This window comes from Lynx rufus, unplaced genomic scaffold (genome assembly GCF_022079265.1).
Source record: "Lynx rufus isolate CCGP_SWC_20201006 ecotype Redwood Valley unplaced genomic scaffold, mLynRuf1.p SCAF_18, whole genome shotgun sequence".
Lineage (NCBI taxonomy): Eukaryota > Metazoa > Chordata > Mammalia > Carnivora > Felidae > Lynx > Lynx rufus.
Window position 1 is genome coordinate 21,799,162 of NW_025814832.1, and position 18,206 is coordinate 21,817,367.

The 18,206-nt window shown below is 38.7% G+C and overlaps 1 protein-coding gene across 11 annotated transcripts in view; it reads left to right on the plus strand.

Moving 5' to 3' along the window:
- The window catches only part of MBTD1 (mbt domain containing 1), a 71,064-nt gene that overhangs the window by 17,901 nt on the left and 34,957 nt on the right, over positions 1-18,206 (plus strand). For 8 of the 11 annotated variants that reach the window (XM_047081017.1, XM_047081018.1, XM_047081020.1 and 5 more), the window contains 2 exons: positions 9,736-9,937; positions 17,024-17,163. In XM_047081017.1, coding sequence (XP_046936973.1) covers positions 9,784-9,937; positions 17,024-17,163 — 294 coding nt within the window. In that variant the 5' untranslated portion in view covers positions 9,736-9,783. Of the gene's footprint in view, positions 1-3,178; positions 3,207-9,735; positions 9,938-17,023; positions 17,164-18,206 lie in introns of those variants that run through there. The other 3 variants (XM_047081013.1, XM_047081014.1, XM_047081021.1) reach the window with 2 other exon arrangements.

Sequence of the window (18,206 nt, forward strand, 5' to 3'; positions counted from 1 at the left end):
TGTGCGATCTTGGAATAGAAATAGAACTTTAAGTAAAAATGAAGGAAATGCAAAAATAGTTTGCATTTTCTAAAATTTTATATAAATGGGAGTCATACAGCATGTGCTCTTGTCTGGATTTTCATGCAGTGTAATTATTTTGAGACTTACTGCTGTTGTATATATCAATTCATTACTTTTTATTAAGCTGAGCAGCAAGATGGAATCACTATATGGATATGCCATAATTTGTTTATTCATTCACCTGTTGATATTTGGGTTGTTTCCAATTTTGAGCTGTTTTGACCATTCCTGTGTGTATGTGTGTGTGTGTGTACATGTGATATATGTGTTTTTATGTGGGTGTATCTTTTCGTTTATCTTAGGCAAATAGAAATGCTGTGGGTAGTTGGTGGTGTATATTTAACATTTTAGCAAACTGCTTTTTTGAAATGCTTTTATAGTATTTTACCTTCCCATCTGCAGTGTTTGAGAGTTCCATTTGCTGCCTAGACCATAGAGGGTTTTTTATTTTTCTATTTTAGGCATTCTGATAGATGTATAAGAGTGTCTCGTGGTTTTAATTTGCATTTTCCTAACGACCAGTGATGTTGAGCATCTTTTCATGTCCTTATTTGCCATCCATATATAAATGAATTGTCTGTTTAGATGTTGTGCTTTTTTATTTTTTAATTGGATTGTTTCAGTTACTGAGTTTTAATAGTTCTTTATATTTTTTTATTTTATTTTCAAGTTTATTTATTTTGAGAGAGAGAGAGAATGCATGTGCACGTGCAATAGGGAGAGGAGCATAGAGGGAGAGAGAGAATCCCAAGCAAGCTTGGATTGCACAGAGTCAGACCTGGGCCTCAATCTCATGAACCGTGAGATCATGACCTGAGCCAAGACCAAGAGTCTGGCCACATAACTGACTGAGCCACCCAAACACCCCTTGATAGTTCTTTATGTATCCTAGATACCAGTCCTTTGTCGGACACACGTGATTTGCAAATATTGTTGTCCAGTCTGTGGCTTGTCTTATTCTCTTAATAGTAGCTCCCTAGGACCAGTTTTTAATTTTAATAAAGTCCAGTTTGTCAGTATTTTTCTTTTATGGATCTTATGTTTTGATGTCATACCTAAAAATTTTGTGCCCACCCAAGGTCATGAAGATTTTGTCCTATTTTTTTTCCTAGAGGTTTTACAGTTTTAGTTCTTACATTTAGGTCTGTGTCCCATTTTGAGTTAATTTTTGTACATGTGAGGTATGGATCAGAGTTTGGTTTTTGTTTTGTTTTTTTAATTTAGTAATGTATTTGATCCAACACCTTTTGTTGAAAAGACTTTTTTCCACTGAATTGCCTTGTTTTTTTCTTTCTTCTTTTTACTTTTTTTTTTTTTTTTTTTTTGAGACAGAGAGAGACAGAGCATGAGCAGGGGAGGGGCAGAGAGAGAGGGAGACACAGAATCCGAAGCAGGCTCCAGGCTCTGAGCCGTCAGCATAGAGCCTGATGCAGGGCTCGAACTCACGGACTGCGAGATCATGACCTGAGCTGAAGTCGGATGCCCAACCGACTGAGCCACCCAGGCGCCCCTCTTTCTTCTTTTTAATTGTTTTTTTTTTTAATATAGTTGACCGTGTTATCTTGGTTTCAGGTATACAGCATTCAGCTTCTCTGTACATTGTGCTGTGCTCGCCGTAAGTGTAGCTACCATCTGTCACCATACAATGCTGTTAATTGATTTTTCACTGTTGTCAAATATTAGTTGACCATACATGTATGGCTCTATTTCTGGGCTCTGTTCCCTTCTGTTGATGTTTATCTATATTTTATGTCAAAGTAGCGCAGCTTCATGATGCACCTTGGAGAGGAAGTATTAAGTGTTTCAACTTTGTTCTTTTCAAATTTGTTTTGGCTCTTCTAGGTCCTTTACAGTTCCATATGAATTTTAGAATCTGCTTGTTGATTTCCACAAAAAAAAATCTGTGATTTGATTGGGTCGCGTTGAATCTGTAAATCAAGTTGAATCTGTAAATCAAGTTGAATCTGTAAATCAAGTTGGGGAGAATTTTTTTTTTTTTAAGTTTGTTTATTTTGAGAGAGAGAGAGAGAAGAAGCATGAGTGGTGGAGGGGCGAGACAGAGAATCCCAAGCAGGCTCCATGCTGTCAGCACAGAGCCCGACACGGGGCTCAAACCCACGAAACCACAAGATCATGAACTGAGCCAAGATCCAAGAGTTGGACGCTTAACCAACTGAGCCACCCAGGCACGCCAAAATATCACTTAACGTTATTGGTTCTTCTGATCCATGAACACTGCATCTTCCCATTTATTTAGATCTTTCTTTAATTATTTAAGCAACGTTTAGTAGTTTTCAAGGTAGCAGCCTTGCACATCTGTTGCCAGATTTATCTCAAATTATTTCTTTTTCTTTTTTTAAGTAGGCTTCACGCCCAGCGTGGAGCCCAATGTGGGGCTTGAAGTCACGACCCTGAGATCAAGACCTGAGCTGAGATCAAGAGTCGGATGCTTAACCGACTGAGTCACCCAAGCACCCCTTATTCCATATTTTTTTGATGCTTTGTAAATGGTATTTTCTAATCAATCTCTGGTTGCTTGTTGCTAATATGTGGAAATATGGTTGATTTTTGTATATTGACATTCTATCCTGTATCCTTGCTAAGCTCACTTAATATAGCCAAGCAGCTCTTTGTATATTTTATCAGATTTTCTACAGTGTTGTCTGGGAATAAAGATTTATTTATTACTTTTTTCCCCAATCTGAATTCCTTTATTTCTTTTTTGCCTACTACATGGTCTTAGAATCTCTAGTACACTATTGAATAAAAGTAGCAAAGGCAGATACACTTATCTTGTTCCTGGTCTTAGAAAACATCCATATTGTCACCATTAAATATGATGCTAGCTTTAGGACTTTCCTAATGCTCTTTATCAGGTGAGGAAGTTCTTTCATATTCCTCTTCTGCTGAGGTTTTGTTTTTTTTAATCAGGAATAGATGTTGGATTTTGTCAAATGCTTTTTCTGCATCTCTTGAGATAATCCTATGGCTTTTATTTATTTATTTTTTAGGCTTAATATAATGAATGTATTGATTTTCTTTCTTTCTTTCCTTTTTTTTAAGTAATCCCTATGCCCATCTTGGGGCTCAAACTCAGGACCCCAAGATCAAGAGTTGCATGCTCTACCTACTGAGCCAGCCAGGTACCCCATGAGTGTATTGATTTTCAAATGTTAAATTAGCTTTGCGTTCCTGGAATAAACCCACTTGGTCACTTTTATTATTATTATTATATATTGTTTGATTTAGATACTAAAATTTTGTTAAGAACATTTGCATACATGAGGGATATTGTTCTGTAGTTTTCTTGTAAGGGCTTTGTCTAGTTTGGGATCAGTAATGTTAGCCTCAGAGAATGAGTTGAAAACTAGCCTATATCCCAGTTTTCTGAACAAGTTGGTGTAGGGTTTTTTTAATGTTTATTTATTTTGAGAGAAAGAGTGCACCTGGGTTTGGAGCAGAGAGAAAGAGAGAAAAAGAGAATCCCAAGCAGGCTCCGTGGTGTCAGTATAAACCCCAAGGTGCAGCTCCATCCCACGAACTGTGATATCACGACCAGAGCAGAAATCAAGAGTCAGACGCTTAACTGACTGAGCCAACCCTGGTGCGCCAGTAATATTTTTTTAATTTATTTTTAAATTTTTTTAATTTACATCCAAGTCAGTTAGCATATAGTGCAACAATGGTTTCAGGAGTAGATTCCTTAATGCCTTTTACCCATTTAGCCCATCCCCCCCCCCACAACCCTTCCAGTAACCCTCTGTTTGTTCTCCATATTTAAGAGTCTCTTCTGTTTTGTCCCCCTCCCTGTTTGTATATTCTTTTTGCTTCCCTTCCCTTATGTTCATCTGTTCTGTGTTTTAAAGTCTTCATATGAGTGAAGTCATATGATTTTTGTCTTTCTCTGACTAATTTCACTTAGCATAATACCCCTCTAGTTCCATCCATGTAGTTGCAAATGGCATGATTTCATTCTTTTTGACCCCAGTAGTATTTTTTAAGTAGACTTCCCTGGTGAAGCCATTTGGGCCTGGGGTTTTCTTTGTGTGAAGGTTTTAGTTTCTTTATTCAAATTATTATAGTTATTTACCCATTCAAAGAACCAGCTTTTGCTTTTATCTTTTTTTGTTCTTATTTCATTGATTTTTTTTCACTTGAAACATTAAGTATAGATTTTCCAATTACATATTTTTTCCCTTGAGAAGTTTGAAGGCCTTGCTTTCAATCCTGTTGTTGAAAAGCCCACTGATATTCCAGTTCCCCTCCCCTTTTTTTTTTTACATGACATAGTGTTTTTCTTGAAGCTTTTAGTATCTTCATTGGGAGAGTTCTGTAATTTTTATAATGATGCACCTTGGTGTAGTTTTGGTGTTTGGGCGGGGGCTTTTAAGTTATTAAGCTGGGCTTCCTTGGTCTAAGTATAGAAACTCTGTTTTTTGATCCTGGAAGTGTGTGTGTGTGTGTGTGTGTGTGTGTGTGTTTTCTTTATATAACTTGTTTCTCATTCTCATGTATATCTCTATGCTTTGGGTTTTGGTTCTTCTGGATTTAACCCTTATTTTTTCTCTTATTTTCTAGCTTTTTTGTCACATGTACACACTCCACACACATGCACTCGTGGTTTTTGAAAGATTTCCTTGGTTTTACTGTCCATTTATTGAAGTTATTGTTTTGCCTTTTCTGTTTGTAAATTCCAAGATCTTGTTCACCAGTAGTATCCTACCCTTATGTCCCTGGAGAATTAATTTCATTTTTTGAAGTTTTCTTTTGGTCCCTGCCTTACTTCTGTTTCCTTATAGATTATTTTTTCCTGAGGGTTTGTTTTGGCCTTTCACATTTTTAGAGGTCTTTCTCAAATGGTAGTTGATCCTCACTTGTCTATTCATATCTAAGGATTAGTTACTAAGCAGCTGATTGGACTGAATGAGCTGGAGGTTAAGCTTTTTGACTAGTGAGATTCACTGTGGCAATTAATCCCTTTTTAAAAAAAATTTTTAATGTTTATTTTTGAGAGAGATAGAGAGACAGTGTGAGTGGGGAAGGTGCAGAGAGACAGGGAGACACAGAATCCGAAACAGGCTCCAGGCTCTGAGCTGTCAGTACAGAGCCTGACGCAGGGCTCGAACTCACAAACTATGAGATCATGACCTGAGCCGAAGTCGGACACTGAGCCGACTGAGCCACCGAAGCGCCCCCCTCCACTTTTTTTTTTTTGTTTTTATTGGTCCCTTTTTAAATCTTCTCCCTAGTGTTTTACACTGGTACTGTGATCTATTTAAATGTGGTTTTTTTCTTGTGTTTAATATATGTGGTAGTTCTGTCTGAATTTGTGTTTTCAGTGTTTCTGCAGAATTCTCAGCCAGTCTTTCATTCAGCATCTCCGTATCCTCTCCTTTGAGAATTCCTATTAGACATTTTATTAGATCTTTGTTTTATGCCATTTGAACCTCTTTCTATGTTTGTTTTTCTTTGCAGTGTTCTGGGTATTTTCTTAATGTTTATCATTTCCCCAGTTCTTTTTTAGCCATGGCTGATCTGCTATTCATCCCATCCATTGAGGTGTTTTAGTGGTGGTGTCTTTTTTTTTTTTTTTAATTATAGCACTTACATTTTTTATTTACAGAAGTTACATTTGGGTCTTTTCAGATCTGCCTGGTTGCTTTTTATTCCTTTATTCCATTTTTCAATAATATTTTTGTTTCTTCTTAAACATTTCTTGAATGGTTCTTTTATACTCTATGCCTGGCAATTTCAGTACCTAACAATTTGGGATTCCTAATCTGTTTCTACTGACACTTGTGACGGATTGCTTATTGTATGTTATTGATTGTGTGCTCGTACTTGATCAAATCTGTAGGAATGCTGAAAGGCCTGAAGTGTAGGTGATTATTTCCTGAAGTGATCCAGTATGCTTCTGCTGAGTGTCAAGGGGCACCGGTGGCCCTTTAATGTCTTGATCTGGGTATTTTCTGACCATTTAGGGCAAGTTAAGGTATATCCTCAGAGTCACTCAGAAGGGCAGGCCCATGATTATACAATCTCAGAGTAGCCTCTCCACCCAGAGCCTGGGCAGAAAAGACCCACATGTAGGTCTTATTTTGCCTGCATGTAGTCAGATTTTTGATTCCTACCTGCCCTTTGACTGAAGTTGAAGCCCTCTTAGGGGTTTCGGTCTGATGCGGGCATTTCCATTCCCTGCAGTAAATGGTAAGTTTTACATGGAATAAATGGATTACAATTCATACATTGAATTAGTTCATTAGTATTCTGTCCTGATCTAAGAAAAAAATGCTGAGGGAACATTTTCTCCTGAGTAGAATATAGCTTTCCAACTAGTGTGTTCTAGATTTGTCAAGATAATTCATCCCTGCAATATTTGGGACCGTCTGAGGCCTCAGGCTGGGTGCATTCAGGGGCCAATTTCTCTTGCATTGTATAGATGATCATTTTCTGTGCGTGCTGGAACTATACAAAAGGTTAGCATTTTTCCAGATCATTAGTTCTTGGAGTTGCTTTGGAGAAGACCGAATACTATATGTCTCTCTTAAGTTGTCATAATGTTCACAAGCATATTAAAAGCTTAAAGAGGCCTTGAAATAAGGAAAATTTTCTTATTTGACCATAATACTTTTATTTTTTAATGTTAACAGTCTATAATATTGAAACCAAGATGTTCGTAATTATTGACCCCCTGAAATTTCAGGGTTATATTTGCTGACAAGTAGAGTCAGAGTAAGATATTCTGTGTTGATATTTGAGGGTCAATAAATATGCATTAGCTGCTAACCGAGGTGGCTGTAAAGTGGACGAGCTTATACGAAAACTGCAAGAGATCTTCTTCACATGGAAATAGGCTATATGAATCTACTAGAACTAGAATTCTAGCCATTGTTTGTAAGTGTGTATTCCAGGCACTGTGATAAATATTTCACAATGTCTTTTCATTGCCCTCGGGGGGGAAAAAAAAAATCAATTCTTTACCCTGGCCTTCAAGGACCCTCATGTCTACTAGCTCTGTGCTAACAACGCAGAGCCTGCTTGGGGTTCTCTCACTGTGTCCTCCTCCAACCTCATCTTTTACACCTGTCACTCTGGGCACCAGCCACACTGGCCTTTCAGTGGGCTAGGGATATTCCTACTGGAAAGCCTTTGTCTTGTTCTTTGCTTTACCTAGAACATTCCAGCTGCCCTTTTTGGCCTCGAGGTCTTAACTCACCAATGCCTTTCCTCACCACTGAACATGAGTCGACGACTCCTGTCTCAGTTTGACTCTGCCTTCACATGGTCTAACTTGGGTTCCTCCTGCCAGTAAACTGTCACCTTGGTGAAAAGCATGCATCTTGTCTGCTCTGTACACCACTTGATCTGTAGCCTCTGCTACTGTGAGACACACAGATGCTTGATAGTTGTTGAATGTTCAATGAGTAAGAGAAGAAACTCATAATTTGCCCAGTGTTGACAGCTAATAAATGGCAAAACCAGGACTCAGACTTAGGGCTATCAGAATTCCGAGCTCTTGGCACCACACTTCATTCAGACAAGGACTCTCCCATTCCTTATTACCTTATCAGTTCAGAATGTTGCTAGACTTGACTTTTGCATCACCTTCAAAATTTTATTCTTTTGAAATCCAGTGGTAGCCGATTTTGGTTCTTTGAAAATACATTTGACTTTTTTTTATAAGTTTATTTATTTTGAGAAAGAGAGCACACACAATTGGGAGAAGGGCAGAGAAAGGGAGAGAAAGAATCCCAAGCAGGCTCTGTGCTGTCATCAGTTTGCAGCTCGAATTCACAAACCATGAGATCTTGACCTGAGCTGAAATCAAGAGTTGAATGCTTAACCAAGTGAGCTACTCAGGCACCCTGAAAACACATTTGATTTTTTTTTTTTTTAATACCTGCAAGTTATTCAGAACCAAATTTGTTAAATAAGATGGGTAGTCAAGCTAGGGAAAACTGTTGAGGGAAACGGATTAATTACAAAGTAGCCAGAAACAGTAGGGTTTTCTTTTTAAAATTGGGTCTAAAGGAAAAATACTGTAAGAAGTTGGAGGTTGTGGCAACAGCATTAGAACACGCATAGAGCCTCATGAGGGGACTTCTTAAAAGATAGTATTCATCTGGGCATAAAATATTTCCATTGTGTGGATTAAGGAACTACTTTTGTTGCTTTCATAGTTATACTTGATTCAAGTGAAAAATCAGTTGTCCACTTTAGTGCAAATGTTTCGTAACTGCACTTCTGAAAAAGACAGCTTACTCTTCTCAAACTAAGAGATGCATTTGGATGGTTTTATTTTGTCAAACTTTACACAACAGATTTCAGCTTTGTATTGGTCATGGGAGGAAGTTACCCTAGCCAGAAGAGACATTGTGCATAAAGTGTAAAATGATACCAAAAAATACTAACTGAAGCAAAACATTGAAAGGTGCCAGCTGATAATTTTTACTCTAGTGGTCCCATCGCGGATTCTCAGCTGATAATTTTTACTCTAGTTGCCCCATCGCATATTATCTTTTTTTTTTTTTTTTTTTTTTTTGAAGTTTTCTTTTGCTCCCTGCATTGGTCCTGTTTCCTTATAGATTCTTTTTTCTGGAGATTTTTTTCCTCTTTATTATTTCCTATTTTCTTTTTAGTTTCTTCTCCCTAAACTTGAAGTTTTGCAATTTATTTCAGGACAGGTTGAGTTGGCAGTGTTACTTTTTGGGGATTTAGGCAGCTTGAGAGAGCGCATATCTTTCGGAAGAGCAAACATGTATCATTCACTGAAGATGATGTAGTGTCTTTGCAGTTTTTCTTTTGAAAAGGAAATAATGTTTAGCTTGAGATACTTGGAGTTTTTTTAACCATTGTTTATGCTAAAGAAAAAAATGAGATAAGACTGCAAATGTACAAACGTTATCTTCTCTAATATTTGAAATAGTTAATATCTAAAAATTCTCTAAAATTAAAAATTCCCAATTAATCACTCCAGAATTCTTCACAGCGATTTTTAAAAGCATCTATATATTTCCTGGATGCTCTAAATTATAATAAAAATCTACACTTTTAGAGATGAAAGGTAAATTAAGAAATCATCTGTTTGTTATGTGTATTTCACAACAACTTAAAAAAATCATCTAATTTTTAAAAAATTTTTTTGATGTTTATTCATTTTTTTGAGAGAGAGAGCATGAGAACGCGCACGAGCAAGTGGGGGAGGAGCAGAGAGAGAGGGAGACATAGAGGGTGAAGCAAGCTCCAGGCTCTGAGCTGTCAGCACAGAGCCTCATGCAGGGCTCGATCCCACGAACTGTGAGATCATGACCCAAGACACTTAACCAACTGAGCCACCCAGGCACCCCTCTGATTCTTTCTATAGAGAAGTGACCTACCTAGTTTATAGCAATTACTATTTGAATTTGAATTACATGGTGATCCTCTGATTGTGTTCCGTGTTTATTGTTGTCATTGGTATTCTTTTAGCTAACATGGTGGCTGATAAATTTGCACCCTGTAGAAAGGAAAGGCTCCATTTTGAAACAAACATTTTGTTACAAAATAAAATTATTATTTGTCAGGGCTAGATCTTCGTTTTCCAAATATCATCACAATTTGAACTAAATTCTTTGGGGTGGTGGTTGTGTATCTGTGCTGTGTCATGTATTATTGATTTTTTCTACTTTTAAGACTGAACATTCTTCACGCCCTGAAAGGAAAAGAAGAGACTCTTTCGGGATGTTTGACGGTTATGATAGCTGCAGTGAGGACACAAGTAGCAGCTCCAGCTCCGAGGAGAGTGAAGAAGAAGTTGCTCCTTTACCTTCTAACCTCCCAATTATCAAAAACAATGGACAAGTCTACACATACCCTGATGGCAAATCTGGCATGGGTGAGTATACCGCCTTTCACTGTTATGCAGCTTCATGTTGGAGGATATGTTCTGATTTCATTTCTTCTTTCATTTCCCTTCCTTGGAATTTTTCAAGGGAAAAAGAAACACAGTCTGAAACTTACAGTTGTAGATGAGATCACTAGATTTCCATTTGATCTATCTTGCCGACCTGCCGTGTTCTGGCAGAAAGCAAGTAGAGCAAAATAAAAACAAAAGGCTGTTGAGAAACACAATGTGGACGTAAATTCAGTAATTAGGTAATAAATCCCAATGTAACTGAAAGTGTGTAGGATCACAGGTTTATAGAGCTGATACACTTGCAGAATGAGTTTCTCTCCTCTACAAAAATTCCTTATAAGAAGTTTTCTATTTTAACACTTCCAATGATAGGGTATCTCTAATTACCAGATTATTCTTCATATTGAACCAAAATTATCCTTGTTCTGAATTTTGTCTTTGGGTCTTAATTTTGCCTCTTAAAGGTACAGAGAAGAATTCTAATCCTTGTTATGATGATAACTGTTCACACCAGAACAGTCCCAAGTGACCCTAATTGCTTCAGCGATCTGTCATAGCGTCACAATGATGTTAATTCATCAATAGCCTGCTCACTTTCCTCTGGGCATGCTTCAGATTTCATGGTGCTGGAGTGACAGCTTACATGACTTGCCCAAGACTGTCCTGTTTTTAGGATTGAAAATCCCATATCCTGGGAAGCACCTCAGGCAAATGGCTAGTCACCTGTGTAATAAGGGCAGCTGGTCACCTGTGTAATTAGGGCAGCAGGTAGGCCACAGAATTGCTTTAACTTTTTTGAAAGTAATACTGATTTCATGTATAACTGAAACCCTTTAGTCTTTACTACAGATTCACCACTAAACCAGTTAAACCAGTCTTGTCTGTTAGCAGTTGACTTTTTAAAAGATATTTTATTTGTGAGTAATTTCTACACCCAACATGGGACTCAGACTCACAACCCCAAGATCAAGAGTCACGTGCTGCACCGACTGAGCCAGCCAGATGCTCCGACTTTTTATTTTTTAATAAACGATATGAGGTTGATTTGAATAATACCTTAGGAGAGGCACCAGCAAGGGCTATGGGAACATGAAGGGCAGGTGATGAATTCTAATCTGGGAGGGCTTCACAGGGCAGGCAGATTTGAGCTGGCTTTGAAGGACAAAGGTGAAAGCTGTGGGAGAACCCTGTGGAAGAAGGGAACTATACTAGCAAAGATTGGGAAGTAGGACTTTGAAGGAATCATGCTGAGCCATTCAGATGCGGCAGGCACGTAAGTGATTGTCCAAACGAAACATTGCAGAGAGATGAAAGATCTGGTGTACAACCATCTTTGGGCATGCAGTGTCCGAAAGCTTATTTTTAAATCAGTCAGTGCTCACCGAGGGCCTCTTTCAGGATCCAGGCATCTGGTACTTGCTGTCAGCAGAGAGGCTTCCTATTGGCAAAAGTGGAAGGACATGCTCCCACTTCAGTTGGGAGCCAGACAAGGTCGTTTCCAAGGACATCGCAGAGACTAGGGAAGAGGGGAAAGAAGGTGGATCGGGAAGATTTGGAGTTAAGTTTTTGGCTTTGGGCAGGCCTCTAACTCACTGAGCCTGTTTTTCCATCTGTACAGTTGGGATGTGGGTACCTGCTAGGCAGGGTGGCCGGAGGACAAGGATAAGAGAAAGTATCCCCAAAAACCCCAGCTGGGGCTGCAGTTACACCATGGATGCCTGGGAATGCTGAATGAGAACAGGAGCCAGCCTTGTTTGATACCACTTAGATTCAGGAGTGAGTCTGCCATGATAACATTCTGATTGTAAAAATTGAAAAATGATTTGGGCCCTGAAGAGGGCCCAGGAGTGATTTCAAGCTTACTCCCAAGTTGGGTCTGTAGGTGGACCTGATAGATGAAATCAGCTGTACGTTTCTCTTAATGGCTCTCTTGATGAAAGGAAGTGGAGTGGAGGTGATCCGTGCTGGAATAACTGTCCTAGAACCTCAGCAGCCCAAAGCCAGGTTAAGAGGCCTGGCTGACGCAGTCTGAGGGCAGAAAACTGGTCAGGGCGCCTGGGTGGCTCAGTCGGTTGAGCGTCCGACTTCGGCTCAGGTCATGATCTCTCGGTCCGTGAGTTCAAGCCCCACGTCAGGCTCTGTGCTGACAGCTCAGAGCCTGGAGCCTGTTTCAGGTTCTGTGTCTCCCTCTCTCTCTCTGACCCTCCCCTGTTCATGCTCTGTCTCAAAAATAAATAAACATTAAGAAAACTGGTGTGGACGTCCCCGGGCCTGTCCACCAGGATGATGGACAGCAGGTGTGGCTGCAGAGGTTTCCCCTGTGGACACGGGTTGAGCTACACACTGTGCTGTCCTGGGAGCCTGTCCCTGAGTGTGGCAGGTATCTGGTGAGAATTAGGCACCTCCTCAGTCCACAACAGGACAGGCTCTGGATTTGGAGACAAGAATCTTCTGGGGGCTTTCCTTTTGAGACCTGCTAAGTTCCAGCCCCTTTCCAGCTGCAGTGGATTTTTTAAAACTTTAAATTATCTCATGTAACCTTTTTCTTACTGAATTTTGATCTTCTTAGAAATTGTTTACTTCTAATTCTATCATTTAACATTGAAGGTTGTGTTATATAATCTTCTAGTTTAATGTCATTTGCAGATTTGATAATAATGCCCTGGAGGTATTCTAGTCTTAAAAAGTTGAACAGCACAGGGCCTGGTACAGAATCTTGTAGGCTGTGTCAAAATACTTCCCATTATTGGGGCACCTGACTGACTCACTTGAGAGAGCGTGCACCTCTTGATCTCAGGGTCGTGAGTTCAAGCCCCAAGTTGCATGTAGAGATTACTGAAAAGTAAATAAATAAATAAACTTTAAAAGAAAAAAAATTCCTTGGGACACCAGGGTGGCTCAGCTGATTAAGAGTCCGACTCTTGGTTTCAGCACAGGTGATGATCTCACGGTTCATGGGTTTGAGCCCCACGTTGGGCTCTGTGCTGACACTGCTGGGCCTGCTTGGGATTCTCTGTCTCCCTCTTTCTCTGCCCTTCCCCTGCTCTCTAAATAAATAAATAAATAAATAAACATTAAAAAAAACAAAAAAAAGTTTCTACTCACTTATCAGGACCTTACATTTCTCCATCTTTATTGACAAAGCTGCATGAGAGATTTTATCAAATGTTTTAACTCCTAAAAAAAAAAAAATTAAAAAAAAACCCATATTAACTCCTATTAATATATGGTTGACCCTCAAACAACATAGGTTAGGAATGCCAATCTCCCATGCAGTTGAAAATCTATGTGTAACTTCTGACTCCCCGAAAACTTAATTACTAGGGGCACCTGGGTGGCTCAGCCCTTTAAGCATCCAACTCTTGATTTCAGCTCAAGTTATGGTCTGATGGTTTGTAAGTTCATGCCCTGCATTAGGCTCTGTGCTGATTCTCTCTCTCCCTCTCTCTCTGCCCCTCCCTTGCTTGTGCTCTCTATCTCAAAATAAATAAATAAAAAATATTTTTTAGAAAGGTGTCTGACCCTTGATTTCTGCTCAGGTCATGATCTCACAGTCATGAGATCTAGCATGGCATTTGAGTTAGCACAGAGCGTGGAACCTCCTTGGGGTTCTCTCTCCCTCTCCCTCTCCCTCTCTCTCTCTCTCTCTCAAAATAAATAAACAAAAACTTAATTACTAATAGCCCACTGTTGGTAACACTAATAGTCGATTAACACATGATATTTTGTTTTTTGTATTATTTAATCTATTCTTACAATAGAGTAAGGTAAAGAAAAAATATTTTTAGGAAAATCGTAAGAGGGAAAACACATTTACAACACTGTATCTTATTTATTGGAAAAAACCCACATATAGATGGACCCATGCAGTTCAAAACCCCTGTTGTTCAAGGGTTGATTGTATACTCTTGCCATGGTTTAGTTATACCAGTCCAGTAATATTATAACAAAAGGAAATAACGTTTATTGAAGCTTTATATGTGCCAGGCTCTGTTTTAAATACTAGAGATACAGAGATAAAACAATATAGAATAGTCCCTGCCCTGGTGGAGCTTACATCCTACTCACAGGAAATATACTTTGATATGTATAATTCTTGCCAAAGATTCACTATCCCCTTTGGGTCACAGCTTCTTTAGCTAGATGGTCACAGACCTTTTTAATCTGTTCTATAACTCTTTCTCCTTTTTTTTAAACTTTTTTTTTAATGCTTACTTATTTTTGACAGAAAGAGACACAGCAATAGCGGGGGAGGGGCAGAGAGAGAGAGGGAGACACAGAGTCTGAAACAGGCTCCAGGCTCTGAGCTGTCAGCACAGAGCCCGACGCTGGGCTCAAACTCACAGACCGCGAGATCTTGACCTGAGCCGAAGTCGGACGCTCAACAGACTGAGCCACCCAGGAGCCCCTCCTTTTTTTTAAATGCTTATTTATTTTGAGAGAGAGAGGACGTGTGTGCCAGCAGAGTTGGGGCAGAGAGAGAGAGAGAGAGAAACCCAAGTAGCCTCCGTGCTATCCACACAGAACTCAACGCAGGGGGCTCCATCTCATGAACCCTGAAGTCATGACCTGAGCCGAAATCAAGAATTGGATGCTCAACCGACTGAGCCACCCAGGCACCCCTGTAACTTTTTCGACAGAAAACCATTCAGTTTTTTCTCTCCTTAAACACCCTTTCTTCATCTCTAATCCTGTGGTACCTTTCTTTCATGATTTCTCAATAGATTTATAAGTACTGGTTAAAACTATAAGGCCTTCTAAGTTTAACTGTTTGGGTGGAGATTTGAGCCCACTCCAGCAGTTTTTCGCTCTGTTACTTTCTGGTATTTTATTTTTTGTTTTTTGTTTTTTCCTAACTCTTCTCAGGAATAATTGACAAAGATAGTTGCATATGTTTAACATGTACAGTGTGATGATTTGATATACGTTGTGGGATGATTACCAAGATTGAGATAAATAATACCCATGGTTTCACATAGTTAACTCTTTGTGTTGGGGTGGTGGGGAAGAACACAGTATCTACTGTCAGCAACTTCCTAGTATGCAGTACAGTATTATTAACTATAGTTACCATGCTGTATGTTAGAGTCTCATAATTTACTCTTCTTATAACTAAAATGTCGTACCCTTTGACCTACCTGTCCCCCTCCCCCCAATCCCTGGTAATCACCATTCTATTTTCTGTTTCTATGAAATCGGCTTTTTTTTTTTTTAGGATTCCACATGAAAATGATCCCATACAGTATTTCACTTAGCATATGCCCTGCCCTCCAGGTTCAACCGTGTTGTCACAGTGCCAGGATTTCCTTCTTTTTTGTGGATGCATAATATTCCACTACAATGAAGAATACTTCATATATGTATATATATACCACACTTTATGCATCCATTCAGCTATCAAAGGACATTTAAGTGTTTGCATTTTCTTGGCTCTTGTGACTAATGCTGCAGTGAACATGAGAATTCAGATATCTGTTCAAGATACTGATTTACAGTCAACTAATTTTTGACAAGGGCACCAAGAATGCAGAATAGGGCAAGGACAGTCTCTTTAATAAAGGGTGTTGGCAAAACTGGATATGCACATGCAAAAGAATGAAAATGGATCCTTGTCTTACACCACTCAACAAAAATTAACTTAAAATGGATTAGACTTAGGGGCACCTGGGTGGCTCAGTTGGTTAAGGGCCAACTCTTGGTTTCAGCTCAGGTCATGATCTGGTTTGTGGGTTTGAGCCCCACATTGGGCTCTGCGCGACAGTGCAGAGCCTGCTTGGGATTCTCTCCCCTCTCTCTCAAAGTAAATAAACTTTGAAAAGAACAAAAAGAATTTAAAAAATGGATTAGACTTCAGTGTAAAACCTAGAAATATAAAACTAGAAGAAAACATAGGAGAAAGCTTTTTGACACTGGTCTTGTAGTGATTCCTTGGATAAGAGAACAAAAACAAATGGGCCTACATCAAACTAAAGAGGTCTGCGCGGCAATGGAAACAATAAATTGAAAAGCCAACCTACAGAATGGGAAAAAGTATTTGCAAACCATATCTGATAAAGACCTCCTACAACTCAGTAGCAAAAAAACAAATAATCTAAGTGAAAAATGGACAAAGGACCTGAATAGACATTTTTCCTAAGAAGACATAAAGTTGGCCTACAGGTACATGAAAACGTGTTCCACAACACTGATCATCAGGGAAATACCCATCAAAACCACAATGAGATACCATCTTACACCTATTATGATTGCTGTTATCAAAAAGATAAGAGATAATGTTGGTAAGGATGTGGAAAAAAGGGAACTCTTATATACTGCTGGTGGGAATGTAAATTGGTATATCCGTTATGGAACACCATATGGCAGTTCCCCAAAAAATTAAAAATAGAACTGTCATGACCTAGCAGTCCCAAGTCCCACGTATATATCTGTTTACCTATTCTGAACTTCAGTTCTTGTGACCCTTCTTCTAATTCTGCCTTTCAGATCATTGTCTATTTTGCTAATTTACAAAAGAGGCACATTAATAGGGTTTTGTTTTCCTCTGTTATCAGTGAGTAATCAAGCACCTACCTCAGGCTTTGACCCTCTCCTTTCCTCCTTGTCCTCTGAACATAACGAAAGAATCTTTGTATGACCCTTAACATTTTTCCAAGACTTGGCTCTTTTTACCTTGCCCTTTGTGTTACTCCTTAGCTGCATTGCACTTCTTTTCCTCTTTTGTTTATAATCCTTTCAAAGGCTGGAGCTCTTAACGTATAGGAAAATGCCTGGCACACAGTGAGCACTAAGGAAATGTAAGTTGAATCTGATTTATTTTGTTTGTGGGCTTAGACCCTCTGTTAAACCTTGAGCTGCGGTCAGACCCTCTGGAGCCGTGGCCATGGCATCATACCAGTATTTTCTCTAACTTTTGTGTGGGCTTTTCTGTCGTTTGTATAACAGAAGAAATTTTCTGTTAGAAGGCAAATATTTAAATTAACACTTAAGTAATTATTAAACTGTTAGATAAAAATTGGTTTTATTACATGATCATAATAACACCATTGTTTTTGTTCTCTTAATTAGCTACTTGCGAAATGTGTGGGATGGTTGGTGTGCGAGATGCTTTTTACTCCAAAACAAAGCGTTTCTGTAGTGTTTCATGTTCAAGAAGCTATTCGTCAAACTCCAAGAAGGCAAGCATTTTGGCCAGACTTCAGGTAACGGTACAGAAACCTTCTTATTCTTTATATCTGTTATTTCTATGGCTTTCACTGTTTATCTGTCATTGGATTGTGATTCACTGCACTCCACTTCTACCCAGTTGGCCAGTTACCATTTTATACCCCACATTTTTTCAGAAATATGTGATCCCCAAAGTTTGGTCAGCCTGTAAAATTGAACAGCTATTATAATAGACAAGGCATACTATCCAAAGTAAACGATGAAACTGTTTAAGTGAATTAAAAACACGCTTTTTCTAAATAAGTATAAATATAATAAACGCCTTGTTATATACAGAAATTGAAGCCATTTTTCCCCCCTGGTTTCCTTTTGAGTTAACATCAAGGTAGAATCAATGCAGCATTTGGGGGGAAATGATATACCCTGTGGTTCTACTTCTCCATCATATCTGCTTTGTACTTTTGATTGCAGCGTGTTTGATACCTTGAACGATTGTGTTTGGTTAATCCAACTAACCTTTTTGAAAACGTTCATGGTATAAAAAGAAAATCATCTTTCTTTAAATGTACATCAATGCCTACAATACAAAATGGAGATTCCACCATTTGACTAAGTTGTTAACTACTGTAGCATATAAATAGTGTTTTTAAGGCATTTAACTGATTTTTGTAATATATTTTATTTGAGTGATCACATTTTTCTTATTTGCCTGTAATTGATTGTGATCCTTACATAGCACTGAAAGGATTTATAAAAATTCCCCAAATTAAGGAAATACATCACTTAGATGTATTTCTATATTTCAGATAGACAGTACCTAAGATCCTGAGCAGTGGTCTGTACCCAAATGGATGGCAGTTTGTCACACTGTGAATTTGGCCCATGATCATTTTGTCATTGATCTTTTGCGTTAGCACTAAAGGTATAAACCTCAGTCACTTGCTCTTTAAACATTAAATTATCTTCTCTTACCATATAAATAGCAATGCTTGGCAACCTGCATGAGTGAATAACCACTGGTTTTATCTAGTATAAGAAGGAATCAAGTATCCACCACAGCCTATATTTTAACATCTTATGGGAT